Source organism: Corvus cornix, chromosome 13, assembly GCF_000738735.6.
Source record: "Corvus cornix cornix isolate S_Up_H32 chromosome 13, ASM73873v5, whole genome shotgun sequence".
Taxonomy (NCBI): Eukaryota; Metazoa; Chordata; class Aves; order Passeriformes; family Corvidae; genus Corvus; species Corvus cornix.
The window spans coordinates 18,841,588-18,855,573 of NC_046343.1; the positions used below are offsets into that span (position 1 = coordinate 18,841,588).

Genomic DNA, 13,986 nt, shown 5'->3' on the forward strand with positions numbered 1-13,986 from the left:
AGTTACTTGTGTGTTCAGGAATTCCTTTTTTTCTGTGGTATGTGTAATAAGGAAATAATAAACTTTACTGCAGAAGTGTAATGTATACTAATCTGGTTTTTTAAATTTACAGATTAAGGGGTTTTTTCTTCATAATTTTATTAGTAGTGGAAGTGAGAAATATGTTTAGCTCTAACTTTGTGTTGACAACTCTTGCCACCCATGTTTTCCTCACATATTTGCTTAATGTCAACCATGCTACACTGAAATAACTGTCAAGATGATCCAGACTTAATCAATGTGCTGACATAATGCTGTCAACCTTATCCTCAGAAAAGGTCGTCTGCTAAGTGAAGTAAGTGGGTTAGGGAGTACGAACTGTGGCAGAAATAGAGGATGGCATGTTTCTGTGTACTGTATAAAACATGCACGATTATCTAATGTTATTTGTTTGCCTACAGAAATTAGATATGTGATTTCCATAGTGATGGAAATCCCTGGACTTTAGCCATTTAAACAAATAAAACTGAGCCAGATGTGTTGTACTTTATTGTGTTCTGGGATATATTTAATGCATAAACATAGCACTTGGTCTGCAGGACAAAAGGATCATGAAAATCAGAAGAAAAAAGATGAAGAGTGTTCTTGTGTGCAGGATGTGGGAAAGATCTGTGCTCCAGACTACCCAGAGAGTACCCAGTTTTCCCTGGAGTCCCAGAATGAACTTGGTTCTGATGCCATGGCACCCTCTCTTTGCCAGTCAGGCACCATGACCTTCTTTTCACCAGGCACATTCTGCTCCACAGACTCTTGTCTCTGCTGGGTGAGGAGCTTTTAGGCTTGCAGGATCTCCACAGTGTTGAATCGACAAACTTTTTAGATCATTCATACTGGTGGGAATAACTGAACTTATGGAAGCAGAAAGATTGCAAGAAATTGCTGTGTTCTAGGAGATAAAATGTTTTTGAATATTATTGCACGGATACAGTTCTCCCTATTTGTTTCTGATCTCTCTTTCTTTTCCTAGAAATATTGTAGCAGTGGAAATATATTTATGAAAACATTTTGCAGGAAGAGCTCCAAAGTATTGATGATTTTCCCTGAAATCATTAGGGGGGAAAAAAAATAATAAGTTCCACGAGGATACCTATTCTGTAAGCTACCAGGCTTCTTATAAGCAAGAATCTGCCTGAAGTACATACATGAAAATTAAACTTGGTTCTGCTAACACCATAAAAATCCTACTCTAAGGCCTGGAATCAATTTTGTTATTTCACTTGTTCATCAAAAGATATTTTCTTTTTTTTAATAGCTGTATATAGTTATTACAGCATCACATTTCTGTCTCTTTCTTTGACCCACCCTACTCCCCAGTAAGAGGCAATTTGTACAACTTGAAGATGATTGTTTTTTGAAAGTGTTGCCAATTTAATCTAAAAATCAATTGAATTTCATTGCAGTCAGAAAATTGTACATCCTCTTTGTATCCAAATCGTCAGAGCCTTAGGAGAAAAAGCCTTTGTAGTGAAATGTAAGAATTTTAATGTTTTGTGAAGAAAGAATTCGGAGGGGATGAGAAAGAGAAGAAAGAAACAAGTATGATATGCTTTTTTCCAGTTGCTCTGACATTTTTTCCAATTGCTCCGGCACATAAACTCTGTTTTTCCTACTCACCCTTGTATCACCCCCCTGGTTTCAGCACCTCAGCTTTAAACATCCCTGCAAATTCAAAGAAATACTTTAACTTGCTCTTTCTAACTATGCTTTTGAATGAATAAATGGATAGTAAAGGCTGAAGTGATGCAGTGAAACAAGTTTGAGTGATCTGAAAGGTTTCAGAATTCCAAAATACGCTTTGCATGTTGCTTATGATTTTATAAGTAATTTTGCTGTTTACTCTGTGTAAATGCAAAACTGCTGAAGAAAATCTTGAAAAAGGAGGGAGTAATGGTTCTATATTTAAAAATATATGAAATGCATAGATATTGCTACTAAAGGTATTATACAGTCTTATACAAACAGGATTAATCACTTAATTTAATATTTCTTTGTAGCATTCATCTAAGTTTGCGGGGCCTGTAGATGTCAAGTTCTTCAATTAGTCTGAAAGTCTATGACCTGCATTTATATAAATTAATGTCTTACAATTGCTAGATAAGAATATTTTATATATTTGTAATCAAAGCATTCATTTGGGTATCGATATCATACATGAGTTCTCTCCACTTTATTTTGGGAAGCTACCATATTGTGAGTGGCTAGGCAAAGAAAATCCATTTGATAGCAGCAGAAGAAATTAAATAGCTTGTTACTCATTCCCTATCTATGAGTCCATAGATTTTTGTATATAGCAATGTACATATGTGGTATTTTTTTTCCGCAAAAATGCCATGTGTATAATGCAACTTTATTATTCTCCACCAGGTATATGGTGTTCTTCTTGCAAATGGTTGCTTTGTAATAGTATTTAAGTCCAAAATCGCTGTAAACCGAGTTCTCATATGTTTTGTGTTGGTGACCAAAGACAAATACCTCAGGTGATCAGAGGGGTGGTGTGATTCCAGCTTTCATCAAGTCTCCAGACCTGCTCAGCAAAAATTTTGAAGTAGCTGAACTGTGCTTCATCATAATTCCATGCTAACAATGCTCAGAATCACAGATAGAGGATGTAACTAGAGGAACACTTATTTGTATAAGCTTTAGCAGCTGGAGGTAGGATTTAAACAGTTGCCAGCAGGATCCTTTTGTCTCCTGTGTCTCCTTGTCAATGCTGAAGTGATTCTCCATAGCTCAGAGGTGATGCAGGATGTGTACATGCATTGCCCAAGCTCCCACAAATTGCTGAAAGTTCAGAGCAGAGAGAGGTTAGGGCATGGCTTCAGAATCCTCCCTTTGTTTTAGGCACATTTTCACTGTTTTGCATGTTTTTGTCATTTCCCCTCCCTCCAAAAAATCACCAGATGCCTTATCTTCAGTCTCCAGGTGCTGCCATAGTATCAGTAATGTGGACCACTTGAATTCCTACACAGTGCACACTGCAGATGTGTAGATGTAAAATATTTCCCGACTGTCATGTACAAACTGCAGCATTTTGAGGCAGTGAATCCTGATAAATCCCGAGTTTTTCAGAAAAATCTGCCTCTTTTATTCCATTTTATGGTGTTTCTGATAATTGTCTTGCGTCTAAATATTTTCATTTTCAGTCGGTAATGCTGCAGCTTTCATTTTAGGTTGTTTGTATTTAAAGAATTTCCTATTTTTGACTTCTCTTAAATAGGCTGGAAAAAAATTGGTGCTTTTATAGTTTCTGGGGGAAGGGGGTTTTATTTTATGTCCTACTAGTTGTTTGGTTTTCCTCTACAGTGCTTCATCATATGTCATTCCTCAATGTATGCACGATGATAAACTCCCTGTCCCTGTTAATGGGCGTTGAGAATGCTTTGCTTCTCTCAGGATTGCCGCCATATTACCAGGACAATGTATTGATTTGGTTGACTGCCAGTGTGTGATGCATGACAGAAATGAGAAATTGAACTTTCTGAACATGAAGTAAATCATGCTGATGATGATATATAAATGATTGAGGGAAAAGCAATCAATCAGATGCTCTCTGCTGGCAGCAGAGCTACAATTTAATATGTAGTGAACCAACAGTTGTGTTACAGTCTAAATCAAATAGTGTTCTGTGCTAAACTCATATTCTTGCGAAGATTATTTGGAACACTTTTGGGTTTAGTATGCTTTCCTTTCTACTTTACCAACATGTGGTCTGATAATTTAGAAATATTGAACTGGCTTTATTAATTCTTCTTTTTTCTTGTCAAGAATCACAGATTGTTTTTTCTAGACTGCTTATCACTACTTTAATTAGGTTGATTTTTAAATAATTTTACTTGTAAGTAGAGTTGGTTTGAATCCCACATACCTGCAGAAGGAGTTTATTACAGCCACAGGTAATTGAACTTTACTGTAAAACTAGAGACATGAATAGGCCTGTTCTCTCTTTTAGCAGATGTTTTGCAGATATTTGACTTATATCCAGTTATCTCTGGTTACTTCAGCAGCACACAAGACCATTCATGTGCAGATGACTGAAATATTCTTTTGTCTCCTTCTCCACGCTATGAAATGAATGGGAAAATTTATCCTTTTTGAAGAGAGAGAGAAGTATTTTAATGAAAGCTTAAAGAGACTTCCTGAAATTCTACTTATCGATACCTACTAACAAGTCTTGTCATTCTGGGTCAGTCTCAGCTTAGCATTTGCACAATGTAAGTCCCTTAAGCAGCAGGGAATTCTGCTCAGTTCTCCCCAAAGCCACCCAGAGCTGCAGAGTTTGGAATCTTCAGTTTGAACTTTTGGGTGAGAGTATCAAAGCATTCCTCTCTCCTAAGTAGTTGTCAATGTTTGCTTAGTGTTAAGCCTGTGAGAATCCAGGGAGAAGCTGAACCACGTCTTCCTGGTAGAGGGAGTGCTGAACCATTTGGCAGTCTGCTGGAATATAAATCCTGGAGTTCTGTTGTGTGAACCCTGGTGTGATTAGACAGTTCAAGGCTAAACTGTTCATAGCCAGTTGGACAAAAAAGTTCTTCTAACAGATATTCTTAAAAATATAATCAATAAAAAGCCATTTGGGCTTTTTATAAACATTTTTTCTCTTATAAAGAAAGGTGGGGTTTTTCCCTGCTGAAACTTATTTTAGCATTTGTTTTTTCAGAAATAAAAATAAAATATTGATTTATTAGCTGTGAAGTTTAACAGTTTAGTTACCTCAATTACCTTGATTAATCCCACCAAGTTCAGTAAATGGTATTAGAATCTGGAACTTGGCGTTCTAGGGCAGGGTAGATGTCAGAATATTGGCAAAATTGGACAATGTCACATAGGTACTCCCAACAAAGTAATATTAACCTTTCTAAACTCTCTAAGGATGTTCTTTTCTATTTTTCATAACATGGAGTACAGTAAGTTGCTTTTACATCTCAAGATCAGCCAATATAATTATTCATCTTTATTTTATTTTATATTTTATTTTATTTGTCTCTCTGTATGCCTAGAGAGAGTCTTGACAAACATAAAGTGTTCCTAGGCAGGGAAATATAAGTAAACTGTCTGCCTCTTTTCTGAAGACAGACAGGAAAGTAAAAGAGTCACTTATACAAAACTCTGGAATTGCTATCAACATACTATAGGAATGTATCTACCAAAATACTTTTTAAAATTGTGTGTATTAGATAGGTTTTTTTATGGTTTTTTCAGTGTTTTTGCAGATTATTTGGTTCATGTCTTCAAACTTGCTTGCCTTCTGCTAATGCTGTACACCTGGATTCTACTTGGATTATCAAAAATTAATGATGCACAGGAACAGTTTTATAAATTCTTTGCATTATTCCTTGAAATTCAGTGGTATTTAAGAACTCTAAAATGGTGTTTAGTATACAATTTTGTCCTTTGTCTGTGGATGAGAACTTAAAATCAAGGTTATAGATACAGTATTTATTATCTCAGTTTGCAAAAATGTCATAGTCATTATTCTGTGTTTGAGTTGATTTTATTTACAACTTTCGATAACAAAAATCTTTAGATTAATGAGTAATGAAACATTAATGAATATCCTATTTCCTGATTTTGCAATAGATTTATTTCTGATGTCTCATGAGCATTTCTGTACACCAACGCCGGAGCTTGCAACTTGGCTCAGCTGCCATTTGGGAGCCCAGATTCCTTTTTCATGCAAATGTTTTATGACTGTGTGAACATGTTCTGTATTCTGGGGTGGTTTTTTGGGTGCTGGGATTTTTTTTTGGTTGATTTCTTGTGGGTGTTCTTTTGCCACTGATGGGTGTTGTTGCATCTGCGATAGTTGCTTTTTACAAGGCCTCTTACAAACCTCACTGAATGTACCTGTCTTTTACTGCATTCAAGCCATTTTAGAAAAATAATTATGCTGGTGTTTACAACTAAAAACTAAACATTGCCAGTGCTGTTGTTTCAGCTGAGGGACAGAACTTACAGCAAACTTATACTGTTTTATGCAGCCTTGGGATCAGAAGTTACCTTAAACCAACATACTATAGGAATTTGCTATAGTTGCTATCTAGAGATGTGATGTGCATAGTCTTAATTTGGTTTTAAAGGTTTGTTTTGTTGATACATTCATGTACTATATCTTTAAAAAAATACAAATGAAACAAATATTAAAATACACCTAGGATTGCCTTTTGAAGTTATATTTGGAATGACCTGTGTCTGTATGCTTATAAATAGTTTAATTTTAGAAACATATTTTATATGTCTTGAGTTAATGAACTGTTCCCCATGATGTCAGAAGAGATGTGTATCTCACTTGTTTATTCCTGTTTTTATAGATGGCTATACAACAGATGACATTGAATTTTACTGGCGTGGGGGTGATAATGCAGTCACAGGAGTGACAAAGATCGAACTGCCACAGTTCTCTATTGTAGACTACAAGCTTATCACCAAGAATGTTGTTTTCTCTACAGGTTTGTGGAGGGGAAGTTAAAAGGGGATTTCTTTTAAATACCTCTAAAATTGGATTAATTCTTAGTATGCAGCTGAGGAGCAAAAATTTTAGAAACAGGAATAAAATAGAGCAGCAGCTGTGAATTTGGAAAGCAGTTTTTATTACAGCTTCTCTAGTGTATAAGGCATCATTCATTAACATATGAAGACGGCATGGTAATCTGTCATGTTAAGGCTCATCAAATGAGCTGCATTTTCTGTTTTCCTATGAAAATGGATTAAGCCACTTATACACCTCTGTGCCATAAACCCAACAAGTAAAAACCCAGCATGTAGGAAATTTAGGAACCTTTATCTCCCTATTTTTAGATGTTCCTTTTGCCAAGTTGGGGATGTAAAATCTTTAAAATGCTTGTTCCGGGATTTTCAGTTTAGCCTATTCTAGCAAGTGTATGACTTTCTGAAGGCTGAAAAGATGCTTTCTGAGAAGGACCAGAAAATCAGATTGGATTTCATGAAATAAAAACCAAAACAATAAATAACTAACGTATTTCAGTGACATGAAATTGTTCAAAAGAGGCAAGAGTTGGATTGTGCTGTTTCTAGATGTTTTCTACCTACTTGAGAAATCCATTAGGTATGTTAAAAAAATTATCTTCAAAACTCACTTTCCAGATATGGATAGAAGTCATCTTTGAAGGAACTATAGAAGGATTGTACATCCCAAATTCTTCAAAATCAAGCAGAAATGGGACTTGAAGAATGATTTCTAGGCACCCATATCAACAGGTGTTTCATACACTACAATATTTCTGGTGTCCCATGACAAAAGACAAGTGTTGCCTGTCTTGGAGTGAAGTTTAGGATAAGGGTTACACTAAAGTTGGCATATGACAGTTTATCAGGGAAGAGGCATTTCTATGCTTTGTTGCTCTGACATGTATTTTGGCTGTTGGTTGTTGAATGTTATGATTACCAGCAGATATGCACCTAGAGCATCCTTGTACCCTTAACATAAAAGATTATGTAATTACCAATTCTTGGTAGAAATTCTGCAGCTGAATATCCTGGATCTTTCAGCTCTGAGTGTACTCTGTGTTGAATGAAACAATAAAACCAAAATGACAGAAAAGAAAAATGTTTTTAAGCATTATCCAAATAAATTATGGCCATACCAAATATTCTCTTTTAGGTGCTTACCCAAGGCTGTCTCTCAGCTTTAAACTTAAGAGAAACATTGGTTACTTCATTCTGCAGACCTACATGCCTTCCATTCTGATCACTATCCTGTCCTGGGTTTCCTTCTGGATTAATTATGATGCTTCAGCTGCAAGAGTTGCTTTAGGTAGGCATTTTTACACATCTCATGCAGTGTGCATTAGCTGAATGCTTTTTCTAGCTTCTGAATTAGTGGATAGTGCATGATTTGAAAATAAAAAAATATCTGTTAGATCTTTTAATGTCTGTCTTGTTAAGCTTTGTATTATTTGAATCAGCATTTAAATCATCAGAATTTAAATAAAAATTAAAGTGATTTCATGTCTGAATCAGCTAACTACATAATCATTGTAACCAAAATTAGCCTAATTGTCTCAACATATTCTGTTGTTCTTTTGCTGCTTGTTTTTTCTCTGAAAAGAATGCACTTAGTTTGCTTTTGCCCCTGGCAGTCCAGAACACACATTCAGCACTGTGTTATGGATTATAAATTGCTTTTCGTTTCAGGAATTAAATAAAGTTTTACTAGGGTTGTATAGTTCACTTGTCCTTACGTTGAGGGAGGAGGCTGCACCTCAAATCTCAAAAGTGAGGCTCCTCACTTCAAGACAGACATTGAGGGGCTGGAGTGTGTCCAGAGAAGGGCAACAGAGCTGGGGAAGGGTCTGGAGCACAAGTCTGATGAGGAGCAGCTGAGGGAGCTGTGGGGGGCTCAGCCTGGAGAAAAGGAGGCTCAGGGGGGACCTTCTCACTCTCTAAAACTCCCTGGAAGGAGGGTGCAGCCAGCTGGGGGTTGGTCTCTTCTGTCAAGTCACAAGTGAAAGGACGAGAGGAAATGGCCTCAAGTTATGCCAGGGGAGTTTTAGATTAGATCCTAAGGGAAATTTCTTCACCAAAAAGGTTGTCCAGCCCTGGCAGAGGCTGTTCCAGGAAGTGGTGGCATTACCATCCCTGAACGGATTTAAAAGATGTGTAGATGTGGTGCCCGGGGATATGGTTTAGTGGTGGACTTGGCAGTGCTGGGTTAAATGTTGGATGCAATGCACTGAAAGGTCTTTTCCAAACTAAACGATTGTAAGAGTCTATGATTATTTTTTTCCTTACTGTTACCTTACATTCCAAAAGCAAAACTGTTTCCCTAATTAATCTCTAGAGTATTGGTATATCTCATCATTAGTCCCATGTGTGTTTGTTTATTCTGTGCCCCTCATCATAACGGGCCTGTTACAAAAATAAATATCTGTATCTACTGCAAATTTTGTCTGAATCAGACTGATTCCTGCCAGTACAGCACTTGTATAACTAAAATAAGTAAATCCCCATAAAATATGCCATTGAGAATTTGACATTTTAATGTTACAGAATACACCTGAGTTTTACCAGACCTTTCTGTGTAGTATTTTGCCTTAAGAATTTGAGACTGCAGACATCCTGAAAATGCTGGAAGAAAGTAAGATAACAGTGACTGGAGCCTGTAATTTTTAACTGAGACTCATTACAGAAAGTAGCAATTTAGCTGGTTAAAAATACGCTTATGGAATCCAACTACTCTTTGTTTGACTGAGCTCAATTTATTAGAGGTGTAATGGTTTTTATGCTATGCAAAAAATCCAAGTCCAAGATAAGGACTGAACAAGATGTTCCTTTTTGTGTTTGAAAAAATTCAAAGACAAAAAGGAAGCCTACAGAGGGTGGCAGCAAGGTCAGGTAGCCTGTGAGACATACACAAAAAGTGTCTGAACAGCCAGGGATCAGGTTAGGTAAACTAACGCCCTGAGATAGAGCTAAATCTGTCCAGGGACATCAAAGGCAACAAGAAAAGCTCCTATAGGTACCTCAGTACTAAAAGATGATAAGGGAAAATGAGAGTCCTCTCTGAAAGGAAACAGGAGGCCTGGATACCCAGGATCTGGAGAAGACTGAGGTACTGAATGCCTTTTTAATGCCTTGCTCTCATGGACAAGTGCTCCAGACACATTGCCCAAGTTGCAGAAGGCAAAGGCTGGGACTGGGAGAATGAAGAACCACCTGCTTTAGGGATCTTGTTTAAGACCATCTAAGGAACCTGAGGATCCCAAGCACAAGTCCATGGGACCTGATAAGATGCAACCGCAGGTCCTGAGGGAACTGGTAAATGAACTGACTAAAACTCTATCATATTTGAGAAGCCGTGGCAGTCTGGTGAAGTTTTACTGACTGGAAAAGTAGAAGTAAAGCCCCCCTTTTCAAGATGGGGGGAAGAAAAGAAAACTTGGGGAACTACAGAACTGTCAGTCTCACATTGGTGCCTGTCAAGGTCATGAAGCAGATCCTCCTGGATACTATGCTAAGGCATATGGAAAGTAAAGAGGTGATTGATGAGAGCCTACCTGGCTTCACCAAGGGCAAGTTGTACCTGACAAAATCTGTGGCCTTCTATAACAGGGTCCCAACAATGGTGGAATGAGGGAAGAGCAACAGATGTCATCTACCTAGGCTTGTGCAAAGCATCTGACACTGTTATGCCTGAGATCCTTCTCTCTAAACTGAATAGTCATGGATTTGTTGGATGGACAACTCAGTGGATAAGGAATTGGCTGGATGGTTGCACCTAAACAGTTGTGGTCAACAGTTTGATGTCCAAGTGGAGACCAGTGACAAGTGTCCTCAGGGGTCTGTGTTGGGATTGGTGCTGCTAAATATCTCTGTCAGCAACACGGATAGTGGGATTGAGGGCATCCTCTGCAAGTTACCGAGCTGTGTGGAGCTGTCCACATGCTGGAGGGAAGAGATGACATCCAGAGAGAACTTGACAGGCTGGAGAAATGTCACAAAGATAATTGTGTGGCTGGAGCACTTCTCTCTATGAAGACAGGGAGTGGGAATTGTTCAGCCTGGAGCAGAGAAGGCTCCAGGGAGACCTTAGAGCACCTTTGAGAGCCTAAAAGGGCTCCAAGAGTGCTGGAGAGGGATTTGGAACAAAGGGGAATGCCTTTAAACTGACAGCATGTGGATTTAGATTAGCTTTTAGGAAGAAATTCTTCACTGTGAGTGTAGTGAGATAGTGGATCATGCTGCCTGGAGTTGAGGCTGCCCCATCCCTGGAAATGTTCAAGGCCAGGGTGGATGGGGTTATGAGCAACCTGGTCTAATGGAAGGTTCCCTTCCCATGGTACTAGATGGTTTTGAAGATCCCTTCCAACCCAAGCCTTTCTAGGATACTATGAATACTGATAGAGGTTAGAGATACCTTTTATCCACCAGGGGAAAAAACCCCATATTTTTAAACTCTAGCATTTGAATAGTATGAATTATTATTCTAGAAAATTAAAATTATTTCAATCACTAGACTTGTCAATTCTCTTTTCCAGGAATCACAACTGTGCTCACAATGACAACAATTAACACCCATCTTCGAGAGACTCTTCCCAAAATTCCATATGTGAAAGCCATTGATATGTACCTTATGGGATGTTTTGTCTTCGTTTTCATGGCTCTGCTGGAGTATGCATTGGTCAACTACATCTTCTTCGGCAGGGGACCTCAGCGTCAAAAGAAAGCAGCAGAAAAAGCTGCCAGTGCCAATAATGAGAAGTTGCGAATGGATGTCAATAAGGTAAACTGGAATAGGGATAAATTTTTAGCATTTCCATCGGAAGGCAGACTCTCACTTCTGCCAGACAGTGCTTTAAAATGTAATTTCTTGTAGATAACGAGTGGAGTAGAATTATGATGACCTTGTCTTAGCTCTGCAGAGCAGTGTACTTAGCCACCTCAGCAGTGAATGATGCCCTCTAGCCTGGAAAGCTGAATGACTTGTTTCTAAAGTATGCAGTCAGTGAAGCTTTACTGGGAGATGTTTTCTTAGTCAGAATTTAGACTTGAATATGTACAATCAGTTTCCAAAGGAATGAATCCAAAATGATGGCTGTATATTCTAGTAAGAGCTGTATGGAACATTGGAACTAAAACCTAAATTTAACCTGCTTTCATAAATCTTTCAGATGAGCTGGATAAGAAATATTTGCCACAGAAGTGTTTAAAGCTTGACAAGTTTGCATATTTTCAATATATAATGGGATAGGATACTATTGACTAAATGAGGAACTTCTCAGAAATAAGCCATCAAGGTGCTGTGTACTTAATTTTGAATCTAAAAGTGGCCCCCTGGGGGTGAAGAATTGAGGCAGAAAAGGTATTTGCCAAGATGCACACTTCTGGAAAAAGTATCCGTTATGCTTAATGAAAATGGGGCACTTACCATAAAGCACTTGTAATTTGTCACTTTGACCATTTTGGGATGAATTTCATACAGTGGCAAATCTGTGCTGAATGCAAAAATGTACTCAGTGTGAAATGTATAAACTTTCACACACATGCAAAATTGGGAAGTTAAATAAGGTTGAATTATCTTTGAGAGTTTGGAGGGTTTTTTGGAGGGGCAGGGGTGTTGTGGGATTTTTTTTGTCGCGGGAACACTTTGAATTGTAATTCATCATGATAGTCCAAGGAAAAAAAATCAAACTCAGAATTTAAAAAAAAATCTGAATTAGAAAAAACCAAGGGATTATTTTTCAATTGGAAACTTAAGTTTCACACAGCTCTAGTGGTGAAATTCCTAATGTTTGTTTAGAACTTCTACACACATAGTGGGCCTCCAGACAGAAGAACATTTTCATCCAAAAATCCGTCACATGTTGATAGCATAAAATAGTTTTATATATTATAATTTATAGTCTTTTAAGATGGAGAGTTATATTGCCATGGTTCAGATCTCATCCATTCATTGGTTTATTTTTTTCTTTTTGACTGGAGAGAAACATATTTTAATGATTGAAGGCATACTCATAATGATGAGATTAATTTTGATGTTATATTACAATGTATCATCTTTTACCATTGTAAAGTTCATGAAGACACTGTAACATGGTTTTGTTTCTATTGGTGATTTTTCAGCAAGGAAAAAAAAAGCTGTGAGGTTTTATTTAATTTGTCAAGTTTTTTCTCTTTTTTTAAATTGAATTTCACTTTAAAAAATGCTATAAACTACCCTGTAAGTAATTTCATAAGACTAGACCTGCATTTACCTGAAATCTTTCTTCTAACATCAATGGAAATTTAAGATGCATAGGTATCAGAGTGCCACCACTAGCTGAGGTATGTTTTTGTACACTTTGTTTCACTTGTGGTGTTTTCAATATTCTTGTTCATACCATAGATCTTTCAGCTGTGTAACAGAATAGCCTAAGTCCAGTGGCAAATTGCTGACCATGAGGAGAATTTGAAAGCACTAACTGCTTTGCTAATCCAATCGGCTAGGCAGAGTAAATTTCAATAACTTGCAACAAATGTTGCAGAAATTTACAAGGAACAGTTTTACATTATTTGTATGGTTTTTTATACTGAGCCTTTTACCCAATATACTAGGCCAGCATGGTTAACAGTCTATGGCAGTTCCACTCTGGTATCCAGATCCACTCTGATCTAATCATCAGGTTTGCAATCCTTTAAGCAATAGACAGGGAATCAAATGGGAGAGGATAAGAGAACTTGTCCTACCCTGCAGAGACTGCTCTGGGGAGAAGGAAGGGAGCTGACAGCTGTTCTTGCTGTTTGACCAGCAGCAAGAAAAAAGATGCATGTTTAATGGACCTGAATATTTTATCTATTAAAGTGAGACAAATATTACATAATTAGTTTCATTTATAAGAATCAAAAATGGGTCTGAACTGCTGAATTTAGCTCAGAAGCAGTTTTTCAGAAAAAACCAACATATTTTAGAAGTGGGACCACACAAACACTCCATCTTTAATTAGGATCCAATAGTGAAGGACTGATTTTACAAGGTATGAGTTTTCTTTTGTGATATTACAAGATTCCCCTTGAATCACTATGTGCAGTGTTATGAATTCATCAGAATCAGATACTATATGAGAGAAGATTAATGCCATGAGGAATAAACCTCAAAACATGAGGATGAAAACTTCTACACAAAACAACTTCTGTTACTGCATTCGGCATTGACACTGTAAAACAGTTGGATAAATAGTTATTGGAACTGCTGTTTATAGTGCAGCATCTTTGGTTATACTTTATAGACCAGAAAATCTGTAATGGATTTCTTGCAATTCCAACACTCTTCTTTGGTAACAATTTCATACAACTTTCAATCAAGAGAAGGTGGTTAGAGGAGAAGTGCTGATCAGTACTCTCATCCACAACTGCTTGCAAAATCAAAGGAGAAGTTAATTCATACTCCCTTTATGCTGTTGAATTCTCTTTCATGGAGAGATTCCAGTGTGGACATGGTCAGTGGTAGTCTTT

At 37.3% G+C, this 13,986-nt stretch overlaps 1 protein-coding gene across 5 annotated transcripts in view; it reads left to right on the top strand.

Annotated features, from left to right (window-relative positions):
- GABRB2 (gamma-aminobutyric acid type A receptor subunit beta2) overlaps window positions 1–13,986 on the top strand; it is a 166,128-nt gene that overhangs the window by 131,776 nt on the left and 20,366 nt on the right. For all 5 annotated transcript variants that reach the window (XM_039559441.1, XM_039559440.1, XM_039559439.1 and 2 more), the window contains 3 exons: window positions 6,348–6,485; window positions 7,658–7,810; window positions 11,034–11,278. In XM_039559441.1, coding sequence (XP_039415375.1) covers window positions 6,348–6,485; window positions 7,658–7,810; window positions 11,034–11,278 — 536 coding nt within the window. The remainder of the gene's footprint in view (window positions 1–6,347; window positions 6,486–7,657; window positions 7,811–11,033; window positions 11,279–13,986) is intronic.